The sequence below is a fragment of the Oryzias melastigma genome, linkage group LG20, assembly GCF_002922805.2.
Source record: "Oryzias melastigma strain HK-1 linkage group LG20, ASM292280v2, whole genome shotgun sequence".
Taxonomy (NCBI): domain Eukaryota; kingdom Metazoa; phylum Chordata; class Actinopteri; order Beloniformes; family Adrianichthyidae; genus Oryzias; species Oryzias melastigma.
Window position 1 is genome coordinate 25,660,384 of NC_050531.1, and position 24,668 is coordinate 25,685,051.

The following is a 24,668-nucleotide window of genomic DNA, read 5'->3' on the forward strand; positions in this document are numbered from 1 at the left end:
TTCTAAAGAAAAAGTGAATGACTGTAGTCTGAACACTTTGCAGTATTCAGACTATTAAACCGATAAATATTCTCTCCTCTCCATCTTAGTTCAGACTGCAAAAGGGTGAAATAAAAAGTCCCGTTCTATGTGGTCTCGATCGGTGTTTCAAGCGTGGAGGCGGGCCTGATCCGGCCCACGGGCCGTAGTTTGGAGACCCCTGCTTTATTTCAAAGTGGTCGTTTTGTTCTTGTCTTAGTTCCATTCTCACCGATGAGTTGATGTCCCTCAGGGAAGAAGTCAAACTCAGGGAAATGCTGCCTTCATGTGGTGTTAGATAATCAGAAAAATAACTGTCTGACATGGAAATCAGACATAAATATTGTAAAAACAGCTAATCTACTTGAATGCTGAATAACTTTCTGTGCCTGAACCAAGGAGAATTTGTGGGGAGACACCTGAACTACAGGGAAAATAAAACATTATAACGAATAATCAAAATGATTTATTCCAGTGTGGCTGACCAGATTAAAAAGTTTAACGGGGCGCATATGGCCCCCGGTTTGCCCAGGGGTGGGCATCAGGGTTAGTGACTGTCAGTGGAAAGTGAAGACTGCTGTGGTTGCAGGTGGGCTGTAAGGCCACTCTGGTTTTCTTTAACTACTTTGTGATGGCCAACTTCTTCTGGCTGCTGGTGGAGGGACTCTACCTGCACACGCTGCTGCTGGTCGTCCACACCCACGCCGCCCGCCTCTCCATCTACATGTTCATCGGCTGGGGTAAGCTGACGTCACTGTTGCGTATTACTACTGAGGCATCATTCAGATACTGAAGTACGGTATACAGTCATCAATAACAAATACATGTGGAGATGCTAAGGTTAAGAAAATGGATCAGATTTTCCCTGCAGTTGAATAAACCGACTGATCTGTATTTGGATAAAGTGAAGGGCTCCAAATGTTCAGCCAGCAGCTGTCATGTGACACCATGACCCTTTTACCAACACACAGTGAATCACCACAGATCTTGGATGTATTTATGGGTGGATGTGAGACTTCCTGTGTGGGAACAGATGATGATGTTCTGCATCTTTAAACAGCGCTTTGCCTCTGACCCACAGGAATCCCCTTTGTCTTCATGGTGGCGTGGATCATAAGTCGGGTGAACCTGGAGGACACCAGGTAAGCGTTCAGACACGTGCACAGATGCACCGAGGCCGGCACTTTTAGTAACAAAGAGTTGCTCCCTTCATGTTTGTGACTTATGGTGATAAATGTGTCAAAGGAGAAGACTGGAGAAGCTACAGAAAGCTAAAAAGTTTCACTTACTGAATATCCTCAAAGATTTGAGTCATTTCTGTTGGAATAAAGACAAAGAAATAATCAAACTAACACACAACAGTCTGTCTGTGTAAATACATGGACATCTGCATGTTCTTCTGTGGAATGGACTGTGAACTCACTGCACTGAGGCCTCGAGGAAACACACATAAGTTCTTATTGTTGCAAATAAAGTGACATACAGGAACATTGTTCTTCTGAAAAGCTTCAGTCCTGCGTTGCTCCTGCAGAAGAGCAGCGTGTCTTTGGCCAGCACGGCGACGGCGCGCAGCATGAAGGACACAAACAGGTTCAGATGGATGTAGTTCCTCATGCAGTGCAGCCTCCTGCACACAAAGACGTGGAGAAGAGTGTTTACAGCGGCGAGGGCGTGAGAGGAGCTGATTAAACAGAACGGCTGGACCTCGTCCAGAGATGGACACTTTTTAGCAACAACCAGAGTTAATAGTCCGAGTCAAGCAGAAACGAAACCCCTGAAACTTTCTCTTCTGTCATTTTCTGCTTCTGTTTTCACATTTGCAGAGATCCCTATTGTAAAAAAGTGCAAACCTTTGCATTCAGAACAGGTCTGTATCTAACCGTGTTGTTTCTGACTGTCCTCTTTAGCTGCTGGGAGATCAATGACAATCCTGTTCCTGACAGACTCATCAACTGGCCCATCATGGCATCTGTGATTGTGAGTTTTCTTCCTATTTTTAAATAAAGATTTGATTCATTTAGTTAAATATGCATCATTAAAGTCACTGGTTTTAATGGAAGCTGAAAGAAAAGAAGAAGTTTGTATGTGATTTCACTGAAGTTCTCAGTTGTTGCTATTGTTTCTGCACACTAATCACACCAATACATGAGCTTTAAAAACCAGCACATTGTGTTTTGAAATTATTCAGTGTTTGAACATTAGGATTTACATTTCAAACTGAAAAATTCCCTGTTTTGTACTTTCACCTGTTAAAGTCCAGAGAAAACTCCCAAACGATAACTGTCCGTTTGCTGCTCGTTTCCCTGCAGACGTTTGCAGAGCTCTTGCATCTTCCTGTGTCATTAATGCCAGCCTGTGTTTCTCTACAAGATCAATTTCATTCTGTTCATCAGCATCATTCGCGTCCTGGTGCAGAAGCTGCGCTGCTCTGAGGTTGGAGGCAACGATCAGTCTCAGTACAGGTGCGGAGCTGCTTTGATTCAGAGATCCCAGCGCTGCGCTCACAGCCGACCGGCGTCCACAGACACAGGATGTGCGCCAAAGAAACGCGCTTTTCTAAAGTCAGATGTTTGGATTCCAGACGGCTGGCCAAGTCCACGCTGCTGCTCATCCCGCTGTTCGGAGTCAACTACGTGGTGTTTTTCTATCTGATGGAGCCAGATGATCAAGTCTTGAAGCAGATCAAGATTTTCTTTGACCTTGGCCTTGGATCGTTTCAGGTACGAGTCAGTATCTCTGAGTTCTGAGCAGAACCAGCTGATGCAAAGCCTCAGAAAAACAGAGCTGCACAAGACGTCTTAAAATAAAAGGTGGAAGTCTCATCAAGGTTCACATTAAAAGAGATGTCTTTAACAATTAGAAAAATTACAGTAAATCAAAGAACATACACACTGGAGCTCCGGTGTTAAAGGGTTAAACTAGTCGTTTTTATGCTGATTACAGAAATATGTCGTCATCCGGAGGACAGTGAACGCCTCACGAAAGCTGGAGTTCGTCTCCAACACTCATTACTCCTCTGGAAACTTCCTTTGAGATAAAGAAAGAAAAAACAATCCTCTGCTTTTTCCAAATTTGAAGAAAAGAAGTAAATAAACAAAGAAGTGAAATTAGGGGTGAAAAAGCATCTAAATGTTCAACATTTTTATTAGGAAGTTAAACTACCATTTTAACATTTTATTCATTTATAGATGTCAAACATTTGTATATATATTATTTAATACTTATAAGGGATGCAACAATATTCAGTATAAAACCAAACCATTTAATGCGTCATTTTTAACAATCCCCATGTTATGTATTCAGTACCACTGTGAGGTGTCCTACGCGTGTCTGCATATTCATGTCTTCATGGCTGAAACCCTCTGCTGCAGAAAACTGCTGCCCGGGAAAATTAAAGTTTTAACTAAATGCTTAAAACAACTGAGGCTTTTCTCTTTGCAAAACAATCTGAAGGTACATGAATAAATGACTGACAGCTGCGGAATACTACACTTTACTTGCTGTTGTTTAATTGGACGAGTAAGTCCGTCTTAAATATTTCAATGAGTTCAGTTAGATTGTGAATGACATCCAGCTGTCAAAACTTAGGGGAACTAAATTGTGTTGATGTTCACAAGTATTGATTAATGAGACACTTTTATATTCAATTATAAGTTGTTATGTTTACAATTGACAAATCGGTCAAATCTCAAATGATGCCGTTTTTTTGCATTCAGCAGAGAGTGGAGAAAGCACATGAACACATTACAAGCCCAGGAAAACATACAAGAAGAAAGCTTGTGAAACCAAAATATGGAAGAACTTTAAAGGTGTTGCTTCCTGAGGCGGGATGACCGAGTCATGCAGGACGGTTCTCGAGGAGCCGACTGACTTCACATGTTTCTCATGTGTTTGATCGCTGCAAAAAAGAGAATCGATGAGCGAGAAAAACTTGATTTTTGGGGAAAGAAGATGATAGATTAGGAAGAACTAAGTATTTTACACTTAGAGTCTATCGTTAAATGTTCTAAAGAGTTTGAATAATGAAGATGATAAATGCCACAATATAACGACGTGGCGTCAGTTTTCCTGTGTTTTTGGCTGCAGGGTCTGATCGTCGCCGTCCTCTACTGCTTCCTGAACAGCGAGGTGAGCAGCTGCGATCCCCAGCAGGATCTGGATCATTGGCTGTCTTCTCATGGCTGGACTCTCCCCCGTGAACAAACAGGTCCAGGGCGAGCTGAGGAGGAGTCTGTCTCTGAAGCGATGTGTGGGGGGTGAGGAGAAGCTGCAGGCCGTGGCCCTGAACCGGAACGGCAGCCAGAGATCCCCAAAGTTTCCCAGGAACGCCCGAGCTCAGTCCATCCTGCAGACGGAGACCAGCGTGCTCTGAGGAGGAGGGAAAAGAAACCCCGCAGGACTTCTACTGACTCTTCCATTGAAAACACGTTCTAAAACCTGCTGTTCCTGACTGATCTGAGTACACTCTTAAATGTGTTTAGAAACAGAGACGGGACATGAATAGCAGAGCTGTGTTCCAGTCTTCTCGTGGTTTGGTGGAGGTTGCGTGGCGTGGACAGGACCGCCCTTCCATCATCTCTCTTTGAAACAGAGCAGAAGCTGTTTCTGAAATGACCTTTAGAAAGACATTCTTGTACATTACACCTTTATTAGATTTTAACCTGTTCTTCTTAGTTCATCAAGTCTGTATTAAAAAAGTCTATCTCTTTGATTTTTCTTTATTTTTGTAAATAATAATAAAATCGGTTTGAAAACCAAAAGCTACCGTTTTTTAAGGATCACCCAGAAATGAGGCGTGTTTTACAATGTTCCACTGACAGCAGACAGGTGAGGACCAGCAAAGGTGTGAAGACATGTTGGTGATGCACACAGGAAGCAGCTGTGGCGAAGAGACGGACTGAAGAACTGTAAACTCAGGTCACTGCAAAAGGATGAGGAAGTGTGAGAACTGCCACATATTGGCCTTTAGGTCTTTCACAATAAAAGCATAATTTGAAGAATTGCACTTTTACTGTTGTATCCAAAACCTTAGATTTGCTTTAACAAAAATGAACAAACTTTAAACTATCATCAATTTATACAGCAACTTTTTTTCTTTCTATGTATAGTATGCATACAAACACCATATAAAAACATATTCAAAAACTGGTTTGGAAATATCAAAGTATGATACAAAGAAAAAGGAGTGCCTGACTTTATTATTGCTGCCACAATATCTTCATAGTGATATGTTAAAGTAGGCTAAATATTATTTTATTTATTTAGAAAAATATACCTATTTTGTTTAAGTTGCCCAATTTTCAAACAAATATGCAAATGCTGTGAGGATCGTGCACTTTGGTTTGTTTTTTGTCAGTTCTGTTTTGGTTTTGGTCATGTTCTGTTTTGAATTGTCCCTCAATCACATCAGTTCCAGGTTTATCATGATCCACAGCTGTCTTCATTTCTGTTAATTACACTCAGTCTATTTAAGTGTCTGGTTTTCTCTTGGTTTTCAGAAGAGTTGATTCAATGAACTCTGAGTTGTTGGAACCAGAATCAGGTGTGAGCGTCGCGACCATAAAAAGCCCTGATCAATGGAGCAGAGTCATCACAATTCACCATGGCAACAGGAGCAAACGCCTTTAGAGTTTCACACTTCAGGCAACAGAAATTGATATGTTACAATCATTTGCGACTACGAGCACTTTTTCCACTAAAAGATCAACACAGCTGCAGCGGTAAAACAGAGAGAAAATATCTGCAGAGTTCATGTGTACGTCTGCATTTGAATCATTTAATTCAGGAGAAGGACTAAATATTGTCAGGAAGGTCATTCTGTCACTTCTTAAGTAAGGAATGGTTTTGATCTGTCAATAATTTATCCATTAATCTCCGTAATCGCGTGAATGAGCGTTCACCCACAAACACACGAATATCACTGCATGCAAAAAAGAAACACTGTAGCTGCCCGGAATATGTTAAAATAAGTATATATTTAACTTTAATTCTCAAGAATTAAAGAATATTCATTAAATCTTTTTTAGCATAATAAAATGTGTCCACCACCCCCATTCATTTGTAGTAAGAACAACATTTAATAATTGTCCATTAATAAATGCTTCCATAACAAAGTCACTTTCATACATTTTTATCCTAAATTAGTCAAACAAAGGTCATTTTTTTGTCCTTTTTGACATGAGAAGCTGTTTTTTTTTACATAGAATTTGTAGGGGATGAAATTACGTAAATACACCTCTAAAAACCACATAATAAAGTATATCGTGATCATCCATCTTTTTACACAAATATGAGTGTTATGAAACAAATCAAGGATGCCTGAGACCGGGGATACACATTCTGGCAGGGGGAACCTACAATGTCACCACACCTTCCCTGAAGGCAGTAATCGACCTTTTTCTCTGTCATCATAAACGACTTTTGGCTAAATAGACAACAGAAGACAGAAAGAGACAGCATCAAAGTCTGCTGCTCATCGCAGCTGAGAAGTGTCATCAATGCTGCTGATTTTTACCTGCACACAGCTTTCAAACGGATAGATATCGACGGTAAATAGAATATACTTGTATAGCACTTTTCGACCTTCCTTGAAGACCCCAAGCGCTCTACAGTCACTCACACGTTCACACACTGCTGAACACTGGCGTCAACCTTCCACCAGAGGCAGTGTGGTTCAGTGTCTTGCCCAAAGACACCTCGACACGTGGGCGGGCAAAGCGGGAACTAAACCTGCAACCTTCCGATCAGGAGTCGACCGCCCTACCGCTGCACCGTCATGGTGAGTGACTTAACCTTCATTAAATGTTCTTTATTATTCTTTTATTTATAGATGTAAAATAGATTCTTCATAGTATTGATAAGTTAAATACATTAGATTGTAAATGAGTCATTTGCATGTTTAAGTTAACTCACTTCCGAGAACGTCCACTAGGTGGCAGTGTTAGACACCAGATGCTCTATGTTGTGATCGACAGTGTTTTGACTCTCCTTTACTTTTCCTTCTGCCATGATGTAAAGCGCACGTTCACTGCTGAATAAAACCACGTCAAGTTCAACGTATGCATCCTCATTTCTTCCCACACCTTTGACAGATTCATTTTGAATTTAAAAGTAATTCCACTTTCTATCTCAACCCTGTCATACCGTTTATATCCACAAGAAAGTCTTTTAATAGATTTGAAAGTTTAGGTTTATTTCTAATTTATGTCAAAACACTTCCAGGTGGTTTAGAAACACGATGGAAATAAAGCTTTTATTCTGGTTCCTATTTAAAATTGTCTTTTTCTTTCTATTTATTTATGTATTTATTTGTTTTTCACAGCAAACAACAATAAATTACTTAATTACTTTGGTGAAAATGAAAGGGGACAGAAAGAAGAAAACTTATTATTTCTACCCCATTTAACAAAACCAATCAAACTATTTTAACCAAATAACCTATTTCTCTTTGTAATACAAAATTAATATATCCAAGGGTTGGTAAAAGTAGCCTAAGCTGACCAATAAAATCAAAACAAAATCAACAAAAAGAAAAATAAATTAAATGCATCCAGTGGATGTTTTTTTTTTTTTTTTTTTTTTGGATAATTCCCACTCACAGTTTGAATAGAAAGGCTTCAGCTTTAAGAAGCTTAGTATCTCAGATGTGCAGAATATTTCTTGGTGACACACTTTTCTAAATCAAATGCACACATATGCTCAGCTGCAGAACTCTGTTGTCTCAGACACACAAAATGTGTGCAGAGAAAAAATCAGTTAAATCTCAAATGATGCAGTTTTATTGCGTTAAGCAGTCAAAGTGGTACAACCACATAAAGACATTACAAGCACAGGAAAACTAACAGAAGAAAGCTTGAAACCAAAACATGGAAGAACTTTACAGGTGGTGTTTCCTGACGCGTGATGACCAAGTAAAGCAGTTTTTTTGAGTAACAGGAAGCAAATCTCCCTTTATCTTTGTCATGCGTTTGATCACTGCAAAAAGAAGAGAGTAGAGGAGTCAGAAGGTGTCAAAACTTCAACATACTAGTGGATTGAGCATGTGATGCTGTGTCGGTGAAACATACATGTTTGGACCCATGTTAGACCTGGACTGGCGTAAATCTCTCCTGTCGTTGTCTTGAATCTAAAACATCAGAAATCAGACTTTAAAAGAGCAGCGCTTTAAACCCTCCAGGTACTACGAGTAAACTCACTTGATGGCCTTCGGACAAACATGTTTCCTGGCTGGCAGCTCCTGATATGTGTTGCTAATGACTCTTTCGGACATGTCTGTTGAGGTCAGTCTGTAGCAGCATCGCGGTATGTTTCCTGGGTCGTCACCAGAAAAGATTTCACATGTGAAAAACAAAAGACTGTTCATTATTTTAGCTTAAGACAATATTTGCATTTGAGGAAAAAATGAAAAAGTTACATGCTCAAGCTGCTTTTCTTCTTCAGAATCTACTGGAATTATTGTGTTAACAATAAAGCAATTACGGTAAATCAAAGAACATAAACACTGGAGCTCCGGTGTTAAAGGGTTAAACGATCTAAACCACTTCTGACATGGTCCTTACTGGAGGCAAAGAAAAGCATGACAGAACAGTCACCTGGATGCTGCTGGATGCTCGGACACACTGAGAGCACGAGGAGCAGGATGGACAGGGTCACCAGGGTCATCCTGAGCTGCTTCAGAGGTCTGGCATCAGCGGACCCTCACAGCTTCTTTATGGCTGCGACTCAGATGACGAAAGCACGTCTGACCAGATAACACCTCCACCCACTCCAGCTGCATAAAACAAGTCCTCACAATTCTGAGACTGAGTGACACATGCATGCATCCCCACAGCACACTGCATATTCATTTTTAAAAAATACCAGAGGATCTATAGTCACCATTGTAAAGTAAGAAGTGACAAAGTTGTAAAACTTCCACTCATCTACAAACAGTTGAAGGACAGTGTGTATCAGAAGTCGAACTGCAACATTTTGACACATTTTTGTGCGTCCTGTCCTGTACGACAAAAATCAAAGGACATCAATAAGCAAAAGCAGTATTAAGGCGGACCAGATTATTAGGGAATTTTCTATTTTTGACAAAATTATTGAATTTTAAGTGTGTTTGAAAAATATGGCAGAGGTCACTTAACTAGCTCAGATTAATTTTGATTTGTTAGATTTACATTTCTGGCAGAGATGCACCAACAACAGTGAAATTAACTGTTTTCTACTGTATTTTCCGGAGTATAAGTTGAAGTTTTTTTTCATGGTTTAGCTAGGGTTGTGACTTATTTGTGTGCTTTTTTTGTTAGGCATCAAAAGGGTTATATATTTGTTATTTTTCCATTAAACATTGGTTGTCCTTTAGCAGTTGTTTCCTCTAACAACCACTAGAGGGCGTTACATCTGAGTATAAGGCCCAATCAGAATTCCTCCCTTCTCGTGTCCGGGATTATTATTTTTTAAATTTCACCCTTCAAACGGAGGGGTTCTAAGTCCTCCATCGCCAGGGTAAACTGCGTCATGCTGAGAAGCGCTTTCCTTCATGTGGGTGTTCTCTGAAGCACAGAAGTTTAATTTATTTTAATATCTGAGTTTTATTCATGCAAAAACAGTTCATGTATGATTGTCATGTAGTAACAGTAACATAAATACAATTCGTCTCTTATTGGGTGAAGGGTGAAGGAAGACTTTGTGGCTTCTACTGGGTCAGTGAGAAATCCACCTGAATGTCTCCTTCAGAGTTGAAGGTTGCAGACCTCTGCATTGGAACAACAAATACTAGAATCCAGTCTGACTCAACCAAAGGAGATCTTCTGGATCTTCACATCAATCTCTGTTTTAATCTAGAGCAGCTCAGAGAAATCCCACGGACTCTCATTCAGTAAAGAGCGATCTTTGGAATGCTAGTACTGATGTATATGTGATACAGAAAGATGTGCAGAAACAGAAAAGTTCATGGTCTTTGGCAGGAACAGACTCTGAGGGCAATGACATCTAGATTGTGTGAGATAAATGAACATACCAAGAGACAAAAACAAGAGTACCTTATATTTAAGAAATACTATTCATATACCAAAAATTTGAAAGAGTCTTTCATCCTGGCCCTCAACATTAATTTCTGGTTCTCATTTGGCCCCATGGCAAAATAATAGTGGACCCTGGTGGTGGTTAAGGGCTGGACCATGCAAAGTACATTTCCCAGTGAAAGAGGATCTTTGAAGCAATGTGAAGGGATAGACATTCATGAATTTAAAGGAAAACTATGATTGTCATTGGATGAAAAAACGGTGGGCAATGCAACCATTGGTTTGGAATGAAGGCACAACGATCGGTGGTGTCCTGGGGAGGGGGCTCTGGGAGTATGGGAGTATGGGAGTATGGGTATGGGAGTATGGGAGTACGACCGGAGCAGGTGCTTGGTCCACATAGCTGGCAGTAAGTCAGATCTGTTTCCGGTGCATGTTGGACTCCGGCAGGGCTGCCCTTTATCACCAGTTCTGTTCATAGTCTTCATGGACAGAATTTCTAGAAGCAGCCAGGTTCCAGAGGGGAACAGGTTTGGAGACCACAGGATTTCATCTCTGCTCTTTGCAGATGATGTTGTTCTGTTGGCTTCATGGAGCCAGGACCTCCAGCATGCATTGGAGCGGTTTGCAGCCGAGTGTGAAGCGGCTGGGATGAGGGTCAGCACCACTAAGTCTGAGGCCATGGTTCTGGACCGGAGAAAGGTATTTGTTCTCTCTGGGTGGGTGGAGTGCTCCTGCCTCAGGTGGAGGAGTTTAAATATCTTGGGGTCTTGTTCACGACTGAGGGAAGATCGGAGCGTGAGATCGACAGGCGGATCGGAGCGGCGTCCGCCATTTTGCGGTCGCTGTACCGGTCCGTTGTGGTAAAGAGGGAGCTGAATCAGAAAGCAAAGCTCTCGATTTACTGGTTGATCTTACGAGCATGTCTACATCACAAATAAAACTGCTAAAAAAACAGGAAATTTTAAAGATATTTTTAAAGCTGCTTAAATGAGTCTTTAGTCCGTGAGCTCTGTGGTTTCATAGTGGAGTTGCAGCGAGTTCAGACCGGTCTGGGGCTGGGGGGGGCATCAACTGATGCAGCCTTTACAAAGTTATAATGATGAAGCCTGTTAAAATGCATTCTTAAAGCATACTTTTTATCTTTTAGGATTAGGGCTGCCACGATTATTCGACTAATTGACGACTAATCGACTATTAAAATAGTCGACAACTATTTTGGTCGTCGAAGCGTCGTTTTTTTGTTTGTTTTTTTCCTTGTTTTGATCTTAAAACTATGGTTCGCGCCTTCTATTGCGGGGGTCTTCCATTCTCTTTGACACACATGCGCAGTGGTGCCAATCCGGTCAGTATTGACGTCACAGGAAGTTCTCGGTAGGCTCATAACAACACGCTAGCTCGAAAATGTGGGAAGCAAAAGCAAAATAAAAGTGGAAAAAGTGTCAAATGTAATTTCTGCACGACAGAACTTGTGTTCCATGAGAGCATGATGGCGATAAATGATCACCTGAAGATGAAGCATGTTGAGACTGAGTTTGATCACGCTGAACAGAGAGCTTCATCTAGCTAAGCTAACATCGGCGCTAACTGTAACAGCTAGCTCTGCCGCGGCTGTCATTACTGCGCTGTTTGGAGATGAACCAGAAGATCTGCAGCAGATCCGTGTCTACGGCGCTTCTGTCTGCATATGAACCTGCGCTCTTCTAACCAAACGCCGCGAGGGCGGCACGTATAACGAGTTTACACTGGAAATGAACCGCTCGTCCAAGGCTTCATTCATATTCCGCGCCGGGATCACGTCGTTAAGTTCGAAGAGCAGATTATGAAACGTTCACCCCGCAGACAGAGAGGCTGTGTGTCGGTATGGATCTGCTGCAGAGTTATGGAATGATTTAAAACTACGAGTCCCAGAAGGGAAGGAGCTCACCTAAAAGTCCAGAGCTAAGTTTATAAGTGTAGCATTACATTATCTGGATTAAACTACAATTAAATGTAACTTAAAGTCACAAAACGACAACAAACAGCAAAACAACCACAACATTAAAGAAGTAACACAGATTTATGGGTTCTCCCCCAAACTGAACAATATGAAGTATCGGTCTGCGCATGTGCAGTGGATGTAATGAAAGAATGAAAGTACTGATGTACATTCTAACATCCCCTGCTATTCTCCCTTTTTAAAAAATATAAATTTCCCCCTTTTTATTTATTTTCTTTGTTTCTATGGGCATCCTCAGGTTTTATATAGGAATATCTTCAGTTCAAAGATGTTGTTACTGTTTTGCTTTAATAAATGGGCCTCAGTCAGCAAATATTTTGAGTGTGTTTATATCTGCAAATAGCTTTTGAAATATTTTATAAATGTTTTATTAAATATATGTTTTAAAGCTTTAAAAAAGAATTGCAGGGTTTTAAAGAGTTTTCTGTTGTTGATTCAGATTACCTCATTTGATTTAAGTCTTGTTTTAATGCCAGAAACAAATGAAGGACAAAACCTGCATGATTCATTAAAAGATTAATAAACTATCGTCTTTATTTTAGATAGAATGTAGCTTACAGACCTCAAGTTTAAGGATAATAATGGTTAAGATGAATGTTTTACATCCACTCGCCGCACGAACCGATTAGTCGACTAATCGAAAAAAATAGTCGGAGATTAGTCGACTATTGAAATAATCGTTTGTGGCAGCCCTATTTAGGATAATAGAAATAATAGTGGAACCACATGTATTAAAAATAAAAATCAACGTGTGCCTGATGGAAACAAACGCTTCCATAAATGTTACATTACATCAAGCATTTTTTTTTTCTTTTTAATGGAAAAAACCTTTCATAGTCAGGAGTCAGCAGCTTGACCCTCTGTTCTCTGAGAAACTCATGAGTCACCAGATTTATAGAGTCACAGAAATCATTCTAACTATGACTCTGCATTTATCCAGAATAACTCAAGTTCAACAGTTCTGAAGATGACTGTGATATTGAGATTTTCATTCAGTTTAGATTTACAGAGAGGAGTGAAAAAAGCTTGTTGAGTATCTCAGGTTTTAAAGGACCGGTACATTTGGGTTCAGCAGAGGTCCTGTGATCCCTGGCTGAGATGTTCTTATATTCATCACCTAAATTACTTACAGCTAAATTTCAAAAATTTAGCTGGATTACAAACAAAGATAATGATAATTCTATTTTGTCCAGATCTTGCTCATTTGCATAAACATACCAGACAACACTTCAAAAGAAAGTCTTTGTTTTTATCCATTTTAATAGGAGCTTTGATTCACATAACTTATGATTATTTCCAGATGAAATAACAAGTCAAACACCTTCATGGAAATAAATAAGTATATTTAGTTAGCTTGACATGCTCACATATAATTAATATATATTTAAACACTTTTAAATATACCAGCTAATAAATAAAATCCCACATTTTTATTTTGTTTTCTTTTAGCCAAAAGTTGAAATAAATAAATTCAAAGAAACTAAAGTCAAAGTTAACATATGGGTGGGGCTCTAACAGTTCAGCAGCATTAGGAAATGGTTTCATCTGACGAGGTTTGTGGAATGTCTTCATCAGCTAGAGTTGAAGCGGATGCAGAAGAACTCAGGACGTCCCAAAGCGATTCGTCGACTTGCTCTGTGGGGGCGGAGTCTGGGTAAATGGAAGAGGAAGAAGTGGAAGGAAGGATGGAGAGGAGCGAGGGTAAAGAAGATGACACCTCAGATGGAGTCACGGATTCAGGAGAAGAAGAAGAGGAGGAGGAAAGAAGGGTGGATGAAGAGGGCGGGGAGGCAGTGGAGGTCATGATGGAGAGGAGCGAGGGTAAAGATGGAGTCACTGATTCAGAAGAGGAGGAGGAGGAAAGACGGGTGGATGAAGAGGGCGGGGAGGCAGTGGAGGTCAGGATGGAGAGGAGCGAGGGTAAAGATGGAGTCACTGATTCAGAAGAGGAGGAGGAGGAAAGACGGGTGAACGAAGAGGAAGCAGTGGAAGTCATGATGGAGAGGAGGGAGGCTGAAGATGATGAAATCGTCGAACGAGCTTTGGCTCTCCTGTTCAATCAAAAGAAAAACGCGAGATTTAGAAAAGTGTTTGAAAATCAAAAGAAAAAAAATCTTTTGATTTCGATGTGAGACTTACAGTTCTTTAATCTTTGGGAAAACCCACGGAGCTCTGAGTCTGCTGCAGTAAAGGCCGGAGTTTGTCTGAAAGCTGCAGGAACACAAACAGCTTCAACACAATGCTAACACTTTTAAGCACAGACTTCCAGAACATTTAAAACTAAGAAATCATTGATTTCTCCAATGTTTATGTTGTTTGATTTACTGTAACTTTTAAATTGTGAACACGATCATTCCAGTAGATTCTGAAGGAGAAAAGCGGCTCGATGATCGTGTTAACGGTTATAAAAAATTACGGTATGTTAAAGGTTTTGTGTTGAAGTGTCACCGACACTGAATGTTTTTTCCAGTAGCTCTTACATGACAGCGTTGACACATGGAAGGTTTCTCTCCTGGATCATGTATCCCAGAATTGGTTCGGTGATTTCCTCGTTGCTGACTGATGTGCAGCAGGAAGCCAGCCTCTCCACTGGAAGCAGAAACACGATCGGGATTAAAATCAATCTGCACCACATCAGAGTTTAGAATAGGAGCTCCGCTCACCTCCTTGTCCAGATGAGACCAGAGCCATCAGGAAGAGAGCGATCGGTGCGCTCTTCAGCACAGTCTCACAGTTCATCTTCTGTTCTTTTCTGGTGCTTCAGAGGAAAAACGGCTGGTTTGTGTTGGCTTGGCGCTGCACTTCTTTGCCCTCAGGGTCTGGTTAAGTGTCAGACGTCTGCAGGCTTATAAAGCCAAAAATGCAGAAGTGGATCTGTGCTTTGTCATCTTCCTCTTTCTGTGTTTCCCGACTGGTTCAGCATAAGAATGAATTTGATGCTGACTTGAGGTGAATTCCAAGAATTTAACATGCTTTCATCACTTTTTCCTTTCCTTTTGGGAGATTTCATTTCCGGCCCTTCTGACTGTGTGGGTGTCAGGAAATCCCTCAGAAACCAAAAGTCAAGCTTACAAAGAGGCTCTACGATGTAATCACTGTGTTCTTCTTAAAAAAATGGTTGATAATAAATTTTTTTCCTGGTGGTTGTAGGTCAACGCCAGTGTTCAAGAGTGTTCAGTCTGTGAAGCGCCTTGGGCCTTCTAAGAAAGTAGTAAAGTGTTATATCATTTATTCATGCTGACCCGCTGCCATTTGGTTGAGGTCACTTTCATGTAAAGAAATCTTTGGGAAGTGGGTTGGGTCACGAGTACTAAGCACGCATTCATCACACAGTCATCAATCCATCATGGTTTGCAGTCTTTACTTCTGGGTTTCCGCTCACATGACACTCATCTCCTCATGCACTCAAACTGGACGAGCTTGCATGAGTTTCTATAATCAGATTTCTGAGTCATCTACAAACCTGGTTTCCAGAAGCAGGTCCGGGGGTTACTGAAACCGTAAATGATGTGAATTTTATGAACTGTCTATTTTTGGTGTCTAGATTTGGTAAACTGATAGATATCAGATAGATGAGTTCACCAGAGTTTGTTTGTTAGACTGTGCTGTTCATACCAAGCATTTGTGTATCGATCCGATACCGGTCAATACTGCAGATACCAATATCGCTATTTTTCATAAATGTGGTGCATGTGACATAAACCTCAAAATTTCAATTTTTTTTAAACATTGTGAATGTTTTTTTTCTAATTTTATTTTTTTTAATTACTTGATAAACATAAAAACAGAATTAGGATAACATTTTCAATTAAATGGAAAACAGTTTATTAAGATAAACAATTTAATGTAATTAATTCTTGAAATTAAATAAAATTGATGAAAAACACTCAACAAACCAATAAGCCAAGCCAAAGGCAGCGACTCTGCTGGGTTCTTTTTGGACAAACTGAAAAGTTTCCAGCAAGGGCATAATATCAATATCTACGGATTAGTATCGATCCGATACCAACTCGAGATCAATATCGATATTTCACCCCAGCACAGCTGCTCAGTCTCCTGCCACCTCCGGACAGTTGATGGCAGACAGACACTCAGCTTTCCGCTGATCTCACCACACCACCAACCTTTTTAGAGGCCTCTCAAACTAGACTTGAAACAGTACATTTAAATTCCAGAAGAAGAATTTCAAGGATCAACAGTACTGAGGAGCTCAGCTCTAACAGCATGAGACCAAAACGTGTCAGACATCTTGATATCATCATAGACTCAGACCCGAGTTCATATCAAGGTCCCAGTAGAATCAGACCATCTCAAACTAAGACTCAGGGAAGCTGATTCTTAAGTGACTCATATCTGATGTAAGACGTCTTCAAGTGTGAATGTTTGCTGTTTGTACAAAACCCAAACATGTTCCCAAAGGAAGTGTGGTCCTTTAGTGACTGTGAGCTGAGCTCCGTTTTCAGAGGTAGACCAGAGTGAACATTGATCCATGCTACACTTTGCAACGACTGAAACGAACTTCTGTGAAACACTGAGGTCTGTTACGTAACACCCTGACCGGATTGCATCCCAGAAAATGGACCACATATTAAAGCAGAATGACAGCAATGGAGCTCAAGATGTTTTGAAATGTCAACAGTGTTTCTTTGGTTCTGTTAAGTAGAACGTTTTGGGTTTTTTATTTAGTTTTAATAGCCGGTGAGTTGACCCAAAAGAGCCTCCATTTTTATTTTGTTCCAACTGTGTTTCTATAAAGTTTTTTTTATTTTACTTTGATTTACTGTAACTTTTTAACTGTTATCATGATCAATGTCATTCCAGAATAGATTCTGAAGGAGAAAAGTTAACAAATCTACTGGAATGACATTGATCGTGTTAAGGGTTGAAAAGTTCCAGCATGTCAGGTGTTAAAGGGTTAAGGAGGACAGAGCAGACTCTCATGTGTCCATTCATCGTTATGATGCATCAACTATTCAGTGCAGGAATAGTTCATGCAGATTAGAACTACCCAGCCCCGGTCCCTAACACGTACCCGCCTGATTTCCAGCTTCCACACTACTGGATTTTCTCAGTTTTACACTCGGTATTGTTATGCTCTGAAATTGTAACAAAAACAATGGGTTTGGATTTGAAGAAAAAGTGAGCAGTTTCTCTGAACCAGAACATACTCTGGTTAGAATATTCACTTTAAAGTGATACTACTTAGTCAGACTGTTTCCCATGCAGACAGTTCATCACTATTTGTTTTGTGCTTTCTACGTTGTGTTTATATTTATATTTCAGGTTTGAGTAAAGTTTGAGTTTCTGGGTTGAAAATTGACAAAAATCGAAATAACGATTTATAGCTTCAACCTGACGTTACAGTAATGACACTAAAACCCTAAAAAACTTAAAGTATTTTAATTGCCAATAACAGTCAAATCCTCTCAGTAAACTTTCCTAAATGTAAACATTTGGTTTACAATTAATCACTAAAGACACAGCGTCCAAACTGAAAGTTTGCTTCATCTCTAATACAAACCAGCAGCTACTGCTACTGTTGATCTACTGTTGCTAATAAAATCTGTGTTTGAGAAAAATAAACAGATATTTGAGGTATACATATATATAATCGATTTAGTTTTTTTGAGGGAAACGGCTTTTGAATTGTAGTCTTTGCAGCTGCTTTGTGGTTGAACATTTACTTACAAATGTTGAAAGTAAAACCTGTAAAAATAAACCAAAACTTGGTGGTTTCCTCTGTTGGAAACGCACGAGGTCATTTCCACATCCTTTCTTTGAAACTTCCTCTTCAGGGGAAATATACTCATTGTAAGTAATCAGTTGAACCAATTTTGTCATGCATGCATTATCTGTTAAATATAGGTCTAAAATCACTCACAAAATCTATGATTAATCTTCATGAAATAGTTCACATTTCCGCTTTTGCAAACTTTCCATAATGATCTTATTTCCTGCACACTTCATCACACCTAAGCAGGAGCTGCTCTGCACTCTATCTATAGTTGTGCAATGTTTTGTGTTAGAGTTTTAGTAAAAACTACACAAAAATATTAAAAAATGAACTCATTTTAGTCCTAAAACTGCTGAGGCACACAAGCCTCACGAGGGAAGTGTTACATCTGACACTAGTCCATCCTTTGAGCTGCTAAAATCCACTGTTATCTGCTGGGAGAGAAGGTTTTACTTAGTTTAGTCTGGGTTGTTTGGACACTCACTCAGCCCACCACAGACACTTAGGACACTTCTCCTCAGTTCCTGTTTCTGTCGAAACTTACCGCTGCACTTTGTTTTGATCTGCAAGAATTGCACAAGCGACATGAGAGAGAGACAAGTTCCAGCTTTGTTCTGTGTTCATTTGATCGCAGCAAATGAGGGCTGTTTCAGTCTGGATAGAAACAGTCTGTTTAACCTAAAAACGGGAGAGCAGCCACAGCTGTGACTCAGAAATCAGGTGCATCAAAGAAATGCCAGTCAGCAAAGTGCAGCTACCACGACAGGAAACAGTATATTCTAAAACAGACATGGATCTTCCCACCATGCTGCTGCTGCTGTGTCAGCTTTAAAATAGAATAGCTTCATTAAAAGGGGTTTCTGTGAATAAAAAAAAAATCTCATTTGAAGGAACAAGCTACTTTCTTTTCTCTTAAAGCTCAAAGCTGCATATTGTATATGTAAAATTACTGAATAAGTAGTGGGACGCTAGTAAAAACAAAAACGTTATTTAAAGATTAAAAGTTATTTAAAGATTGATTTAAACACTTGAAATCTGAATGGGCTTCAGGTGACCTGAAATGCCCAACGGAGTGCTCAGGGCAGACATGGGAAGCAGGCAGTAGCAGACAGCTTCAGGGATGTGTGTGGGTGCACACTCTGGAGGTTATCGTGGAGAACGGAGGACAAAAGCTGTAGAATTATCTGGTGGAAGCTGGGGATTATGTATCGAGGAGTGTCCAGTGAAGACCCAGGAGAAGAAGAATCAGGTCCAAGGATCTTTCTTAGTGGTCCAAGCTGAGTCCAAATCCAGAGATCATGTAGGGTAGTTTTGGAGTTAGTAGTGAGCAGATAGAGAATCCAGCAGACAGGTCAGGTTCATGGTATGGCCCCTTTAATGCAGGGCTGTTTTAGTAGCAGGTGAAGGCCATGCTATTGATTGTGAAGGTAGATACTTAATGTTTAAAATGGTAAACAAAGGAAGTCCTGATATCAGCAGGTGAGGTCTTAGGGTGTTGCACAACTCACTTCTAAGTGCACTATAAAGGGCATTTGTCGTTTTGTAGAACTGCCTGAATTTACAGTTCCAAAGCCTTACCAACTTTAATGACAGCAGTAAAATGTACCCTTTAGTAAAATGCATTTTAGACATTTGACTCAAAGTGTATATAGTGGCTCTAAGTTTGTGCTCAAGTCACTGATCCGTGTTCATAAAGGGAACCTTCATGTGAGAAGAGGCTGAGATTTGCAGGTATTAATTACCGTTTTGTGTCACAACCCGGAAGTGAGAAATTAGCCTTTTATCAAGCCTTTATTTAACTTAGCTAAAACATTTGGAATGCATCTAGGTTTGCCATAGGTTTACATGGGCGCTTAATTCATGAAAATATAGTCTAAAACCCCATGTGTGCTGCCATCTACAAGTTCAAACAAGCTAAATCAGTTGAATTTTCTGATGGAAGTGAGACATGCAGAAATCAACCACAAAAATTGGGCTAGCTCCATAGCCCTCCATATTTTTGGGGGGGTTGATTTTAAATGTAACATAACAAAGACAACCCACTCTACATATTGAACACCCAGTATATGATACATAGCCCAACAGTCAATCATAGATGTAAGCCACACCTCTGCCACTCAGTCTGGCTCCACAAGCCCCGCCCCCTTTTTGGCATTTTTCAAATATGGGCTGAGAATGGAATAATCCTCCCACTGGACTATTTGATTACTCTTTAAAAGTAGTAAAATCAAAACAAACAGCCCCCCATATTGCTATTTTGTCATTTATTTCCCCTGTTTATTATAAAAAATGTTTAATTTACCTTAATTGAATTTTTGGGGATAAAAAAAAAACACATCAGTCCACACTGGGNTGTTTAAAACCATGGTAACTTTAAGTTTGTGTTGATTGTTTACTTATTTTCTGTTCTGTTTAACCAAATAGTTCACCTGGGGAAGTGCTGAAACCAACCCCCAACACTGGCAGGTGGAACGTGAAGCCAACCCGGAAGTAACAAAATGTTGCAGTACCGGCACTGACCAGAGAGGCTGGTGCTTAGAGTGAGCAAATTCCCATAGACTCCCATGTTAAAATCCTCATTTTCAGCCCTCCAATAAACCCCTTTAATGCCTGGTGCTTAAAGTTTTTATTTCATCAATGGCTGCATATTTGATCCATGACAACTCTGAGGGGAGTGAATTTTTTTCTAAGTTTGTAATTTTTTTTAAAACAGCATTTATTTTCGCTTAATGAGGGGGCGCGGCCTTTGATTGGCAGGTGACGATCGCGGTGGATTCTGGGAGCTGTGCTCCGGTGTTTAGCTGGTCTGCTACAGATTTAGCGTTAGCATGATCGCTATATTTCGGTTTTTGTCCTGCTGCCATGATGTAAACTGTTCTAATACGCTCTGGGAGTCATCTGGTGTCTTTTCTCTGGTAAGAACTAAAAGAATAACTTTATATTTGCCGGAAATAAATCATTAATGTAAATTATGATTATTTATTTTAGTTCCAGTAATTCGATTTTTTAAAATTCTCAGCAACATTAATATCTATCATGTTTAAAGTTTAAAAAATGACGTTTTCTCAGTATTTTTTATTGATAGTTCTTTTCTTTAATCACAAAGTTATAACATATAAGGACATGATTCAGATCTGCTACAGTAACAGCAGAATCTCTTCATGTGAAGTTCAAATGTGAAGACACAGAAACTTTCAGTTAATAAGAACATGTAGTTTAAATATTTAATTTTTAATAAATGTGTACGTGTTATATTTAGCTCTGTCTTGTGATTTTAATGTATATTAAATGTTTTTTTTAATTGTATCTAATGTTTGTCTTCTATGTTCCCCTTCAGGTCTGCTTCTGGTGGTGAGCAGATTTATAATCCAAAATAATCCAGCATTCACATTTAAAGGCAGTAAAATTCTAATTTTAACATATGAAGATGACTCCTGCTGATGTGATTCAATAAAAATCATGTTTAACATATTTGAGTGACCAGTCTCTTCTGTTTATTCACTGTTTAGCATATAGGTAAGACAAAAGGAAATGTGGGTCAAAGTCAGATTGTACAAAATGTATTTTTGAAGCAGATGAAATGATTCAAAACATTACAAACATTCATCATTGAACATTCAGAATTAGTTTTCCTTTATTCAAAGTAGGGACCTCTTTAAACATGTCATGGTTAGAAAGCATCATCTATGATAATACGGTCTGTTTTTATATTTAAAGAACCTGATAAATGATCCTAAAGAGTACATTTTTATCTACTGAAATAACATTCAGTAAGAAATGAAAGAGAATAAAAGTTTAGTGCTGGGTTGAAGAGTGTGCAGCTGCTGGACGTTCTCTCCGATCCCCATGACAGCTCCAGACTCCAGACGTCGCCCGTTCAGGTCCTCCACAGTGATGAGAGAACCAGGAGCTGCTCTTCCTTGTAGAATTAAAAATAAAAGATGTCCATCACCATCGTCCGCCTCAGCTGAACCAGGTGATGTGGGTCCACGCCGAGCTCATGTCGCTGTGGTGGTTTTGTTGAACTGTCCTTCTGGTGCCAAATGGAAATGATGTCACCATTAATCCAAACTGTAATTGTAAGGAAAAGAAAATAGATTTTACTAAAAAATATTTGTACATGTGCTGCTTCTGTAGATGAGCTAAACACACAAAATAAAATATTTGATCTTGTTTATGCTCAAAATACATGTGAATATCTTTAAATCAAATCTTTTAAGAAAATGAGTTTATCTTTGAAAGAACATGACAGTATTTAGTTTGATTGTCAGCAGAAGAGGAGGCAGCATCAGTCTGTTTAACCTCTTCAGACCTGATGTTCATCACATTCTGACACTCTACTAGATTTCATAAGGGGGATTTCTTGAAAGTGCTTCAGGACTCATTTGCCCATGGAAGTCCAAAGAGAACACCGGACGGTCCCAATTCGACGAGAAGAGGCGGTGCTCTAACGTGTGTTTGAGAGAAGTCCCGGTGCTCAGCACCGGAGCGCACCGGCCCACTTAAAGCGCTGGGTTTCATATAATATCCATCACATCAGTGTCCAAAGCCCTGCACATCTCTGGAAAGCAGCTCGGTTCTTGTTGACGACAGTGGAATCTGTCGAACCTTTTCTTGAAGCTGCTGTCCCTCTTTTAATTTAATTTCTTTGAATTGCTTCTAACAGCTCCATAAATTGTAATGCTTTTAATCTAACCTGTTTATAGCTGTTCTTGCTTTAATTACTTTGAACCTGCTTGTGTGTGTGTTTGGAGCGATGGATGAATTTTTGTAATTTCCTTTCGGGATAAATAAAGTACTCACTCCGTCCGTCCGTCTATCATGCTTACTGTAAGGGATATTTTCTCTGATTCTTCAAGGCTTCACAGTGGACCTGGCTAGCGTAGCGAGCTAACCCACTGAGTCCCCACTTAAGTCAATGTGGACAAACCCATTTGGGCCCACTTTTAAAACATCCATTTCCTATCCATCCATTTTCCTAACCGCTTCGTCCCTTTCGGGGTCGCGGGTTGCCGGAGCCTATCGCGGCTGCTGATGGGCGAAGGCGGGGTTCACCCTGGACAGGTCGCCACTCTGTCCCAGCTTTTAAAACATATGGGGCCATTTGGTCTTGCTGGCTGGGTCCCCACAGTTATTCCCCCAAGCAGAGAGATATGGAAGAAAAAATGTCTTCAAATTTGGATTTTACTACCGCTTGATGATGTCATCAATAATCATCATCTCTCATAGTCATCAACATTTTTAGTTGTACCACTGCTGGCTCTTCTGACTCCAAGGTTTACTGGTGAGCCTGACACAACCATCAGGGTGAGTGACCATGCCAACAAACAGCCAGTGCTCTGGCTGAGACCCAGAAAGTTGATTGGCGGACATGATGTGAAGATGAAGGTCAAAGCAAACCAGAGAAACCAATTCTTTCCATAAAAACCTCAAGTCTTCAACTTCAAAAACTAAGTCCATGTATACATCTCTTTCCATAATTGCTTGTCTTGTTTCCCAAAGCAAAGACTGCTATCTTGTGGTTAAATTGAGAGAAGCATCCAGATGTTTAGGTGCTATGAGCAGCAGCAGAGTCTAATAGGCATAAACCTGAGTGTCATCTACATATGTGTGGTGCAAAACATTATTAGTATGCATGATCTGACCTAAATGAGCATGTACAGGCTGAACAGAGGAGGTCTGAGAATCAAACCCTGAGGCACTCCGGAGGACAATAACACTTTCTATTTGACCACCAATGGACTCTATGCACGAAGCTGTGTGACGTATTTCCGTTTTCAAATAAGACCGCTTACTCTCTTCCGGCTGTAGCTAACTATATGTGTTGACTTGGTAAATCTGTGTACTTTCCCTGGTATTGGTTTATTGATGTTTTTTCTTACATTGTGTGATAGTTTATGATTATGTGTAAACACAATGACATCCAAAAAGGCAAAGTTTGCCTTCCTGAAACACCAAAAACCCCATGCTCACAAAACGCTATCATGTACTGTATGATCATGTGACTTCTGGGAATAAAACGTAGCTCTGTTAGAACATTTAAAACCTGTTCAACATAACCTTTTATGTGTAAACAAACCTTAAAGTGACTTTGGGATTACTGATCGTACTCTCAGCTGATGATGAGGAGCTTCTGCCTTCTTCATGGAGCAATAGCTGCGTGCGCTAACGGTAACCTCGCCTCTGTTGAGATGTAGGAGAGTAATCATGTCTCAGAATGATTCTACCTGACAATGAAAATTACATTTACACAGATTTAGAAACACGTGGCTGTGGAGTAACTGAAACACAACCAACGGGTCATAAAGATAAAGACAGCGATAGTCAGACTGCGATAATCAGACGTGTCTTTCATGCTAGCTAGCATTAGCCTAAATGAAAAGTGACAACAGTATTCACAAGTAATTTTCTAAATACTGCAGTCAGTTCTGAAGTTTTTTTCTTGGTTGCACGGACCCGGAGGAAAGGTTAAGGTTAGGATTATGGTTCTGGTTCTGGTTCGTGTTTATGCTCAAAATGGTTCCTGATCACGGCCGCAGCTGCAGCAGTGCTCCGCGCTCTAGTTGCTAACAGGACTTCATTAAATAATGCAACGTTTAGCTTCAGATTCACATAAAATACATGAAACAATGCAGCGATCTGCATCTTGACTGCACCTATAACGTGTCGCCAACATGAATGTCCATTAGTTTTAGAGCTGGTCGCACGTAAACATGCGCTAAAAACATTAGCATTAGCAAGTTACCTTCAAAGTTTGCTTTGTAGGTGGGACGAAGAGGCTGAGACGTTTGAATCTATAAGCAAATGGTTTAATGACAAGGGCAAGACATAAGCGTGGTCAGAGTCAAGGCGTGGGTCAAGGCAGGCAGGAAACCGAGGAGACAGGCAGAGATCAAAACCAGGAAAC

General features: G+C 40.0%; 2 protein-coding genes across 2 annotated transcripts in view; one reads left to right on the forward strand and one right to left on the reverse strand.

Annotated features, from left to right (window-relative positions):
• The window catches only part of LOC112139030 (vasoactive intestinal polypeptide receptor 2), a 39,204-nt gene extending 34,432 nt beyond the window's left edge, over positions 1-4,772 (forward strand). Inside the window, exons 7-13 of the mRNA XM_024261722.2 lie at positions 608-758; positions 1,100-1,160; positions 1,926-1,995; positions 2,389-2,480; positions 2,600-2,738; positions 4,105-4,146; positions 4,226-4,772. Coding sequence (XP_024117490.1) covers positions 608-758; positions 1,100-1,160; positions 1,926-1,995; positions 2,389-2,480; positions 2,600-2,738; positions 4,105-4,146; positions 4,226-4,390 — 720 coding nt within the window. The 3' untranslated portion in view covers positions 4,391-4,772. The remainder of the gene's footprint in view (positions 1-607; positions 759-1,099; positions 1,161-1,925; positions 1,996-2,388; positions 2,481-2,599; positions 2,739-4,104; positions 4,147-4,225) is intronic.
• An 8,483-nt stretch (positions 4,773-13,255) lies between these two features.
• On the reverse strand, positions 13,256-14,845 carry LOC112139056 (putative protein TPRXL). Its single transcript, XM_024261756.2, has 4 exons — positions 14,691-14,845; positions 14,508-14,616; positions 14,167-14,238; positions 13,256-14,078 (listed from the first exon to the last, which is right to left on the reverse strand). Exons 1-4 carry the CDS (start codon positions 14,764-14,766, stop codon positions 13,556-13,558), a joined length of 780 nt encoding a protein of 259 aa, XP_024117524.1. The 5' UTR covers positions 14,767-14,845; the 3' UTR covers positions 13,256-13,555.
• Between the last annotated feature and the right edge of the window lie 9,823 nt (positions 14,846-24,668).